Here is a 2,500-nt window from a genome sequence, read left to right on the forward strand (position 1 = left end):
ACACATTAATGTCTTTATTCATCTCTCAGGGTCGGCCAGTGTAGACTTTTACAGGTGATGGCCGCCACGCATTATCTTTATTCATCTTTCAGGGTCAGCCTGCGTGGACTTACAGTATACAGGTGTTATCCACACATACGAACCATTGTTTGCCATGCAGGTTGAGCCTGTGTAGAAAGAACTGTCACAAATGCCCATAAACACTCCTTAACCTTGTGGAGAGCCTTCCCAGAAGAGTTGAAGCTGTTATACTGTAGCTGCACAGGGTGGACCAATGTCATACTAAGCCCTACGAATTAAGAATAGGATGTTCATGTGGGGGTCAAGGCAGGTGACCCAATACTTTTGGCAATATATTGTATAGATATATGCCACGCATTAAGGCAACACTAAAGAGTTTTTTGTACCTTAAAATAATGTTTCCAAAATCATTTCAGCGGTTCATCAACTCGTAACAGGGTGAACGGCACTTCTGCTTTCACCTCGCGGCCCTCTATCGGCTATAACCACACTATGTAACTTTGCGAGGTGGGGTAGTGTATCTGTAGTTCGATGAAATGAGACATCAGAAACTACAAATTTGACTTGCTTCGAAGTCGCAATACATCATACTTTCATAAAATCATGCAACATATTCTAGCTTGTCTGTTATTTGCTGGATAAACAGTGGCATGTGTGCGACAGAGGAAAAGTGCTTTAGTGTTGCTTTAGCAGCTGTATTTCCCATGTTTACCAGGACCATACAGTATGTGTGCACAGACACAGTAGCATCATTATTTACTGGTGATGGTGTGTTGATGTGTTAGCCATGTGGTGACATCGCTATATGTTGTGCTTGTGTGGGTGGTCCTGTGCCATTGTATGGCACTGATGGAAAATTTGCTAGCCGGTGTGGGTGCAGTTAAAGATGTGTCAGCGGTGCGGCGGCATCATTAAAGTTGTTTTCTATTCTGGTTGAGTCGAGATATGTTAGATCTTACAGATACAGTACGTCATGATGTGACATTTTGCTTTTTTCAATTAATTGTTTTTTTTTTATTATTGTTATCAAGCAAAGTAATACAGTGTTAAGATCCAAATCACAAAAAAACATTAACTCGTTTCAATAGCCCCCTGTGATTTGACGTTTAAGGTAGGCTATGTGTGTTACATTATCATTACTGACCTGTCAAGATGGGCTTGCTTGGTTGTGCATTTGACAATGACCAGAGCTTGATGATTTATCCCCGAGGAGGTGGATCATTAGTGTGTGTGTGTGTGTGTGTGTGTGAGAGAGAGAGCGAGAGCGCTGTGGCTGTTTAACCATTAGACACACAGCAACTGTTAACTGTTATCAGGCTGATCTGTATGAGGAAAATGGCTGCACGCTGTTGCACAACAGGAGATTGAGATTTTATCGCCACAACAAGTGTCTAGAGGTGTTCCGTTTCGGGTTCTTCATCAGACCAGACCAAGCAAGCGCAGATATGTGGATCCATGGCATTCCATCAATGGAGCTATTTACTGTGGATGAACTTAATGGAGTTTCATTAGGAAAGCCTAAAACCTCTGGAGATGCTTTTGAAACATCTCACTGTGCCTGCCAAGCCCATAATGTTATTCTAGAACATGTTAGAGTATCTAATGTGTGTGTGTGTGTGTGTGTGTGAGAGAGAGAGAGAAGAGGTGTGTGCACAATATGCATGTGTGTGTGTATGAGTGTGGCAAGTGTGTATGTCTCTGTAAAGAGAACATAATCGCATCTTAATATGAATTTGCCAATTACGTGATTTATCTGATCTTGTCTTTGCGTCTGGTCATTTGGATAAGACTGTGCTTTTCCCTCCGGACCCATGCCGCGAAGCAGCGCGCAAAACATGATGTCTGTCTAAATTTAGCCCATCCTCCAGAGACTAAAACACTTTTAAAAGGTTTAAAGGTGCAGTCTTTGATTACGTAAATCATCGCTCTCATCGTCAGTGGGATGGTGGAAATTCTCATCACTTTCCTCTTGCTGTCCAGTGTATGTGTGTGTGTGTGTGTGTGTGTGTGTGTGTACTCAAAAAGAACTACAGCGTTCTTGCATAGTCCTGGCCTTATAGTACCAGAGAGCCGACACTAGCTTCAGTGGCTAACTGGACAAACGGTTGTTTGTTCACATGGTGTTTCTACTTTCTAGGTCATTGTTTGAACATTTTAAACAAAAACGAAAAAAAAAACAAACTTCACATAGGGAAAGGTTTACGAGCTGGGCTTAACGGAACCGTTGTGTGGTTCTCCCCCCTCAGGAGTTCCGGGCTTTCGAGCTGCTGCGCAGCGGGCTGGACCGGTCCAAGTACCTGCTGGTGAAGGAGGCCAAGATCATCGCCATGACCTGCACACACGCTGCGCTCAAACGCCACGACCTGGTGGAGCTGGGCTTCAAGGTGACACACGCACATACAATACATCACACACACACACACACACACACACACACACACACACACACACACACACACGCACGCACGCACACACACAT

At 43.8% G+C, this 2,500-nt stretch overlaps 1 protein-coding gene across 1 annotated transcript in view; it reads left to right on the plus strand.

Annotated features, from left to right (window-relative positions):
- The window catches only part of aqr (aquarius intron-binding spliceosomal factor), a 94,936-nt gene that overhangs the window by 54,088 nt on the left and 38,348 nt on the right, over positions 1–2,500 (plus strand). Inside the window, exon 27 of the mRNA XM_062522243.1 lies at positions 2,268–2,405. Within this exon, the coding sequence (XP_062378227.1) occupies positions 2,268–2,405 (138 nt within the window). The remainder of the gene's footprint in view (positions 1–2,267; positions 2,406–2,500) is intronic.

Source organism: Sardina pilchardus, chromosome 20, assembly GCF_963854185.1.
Source record: "Sardina pilchardus chromosome 20, fSarPil1.1, whole genome shotgun sequence".
NCBI lineage: Eukaryota > Metazoa > Chordata > Actinopteri > Clupeiformes > Clupeidae > Sardina > Sardina pilchardus.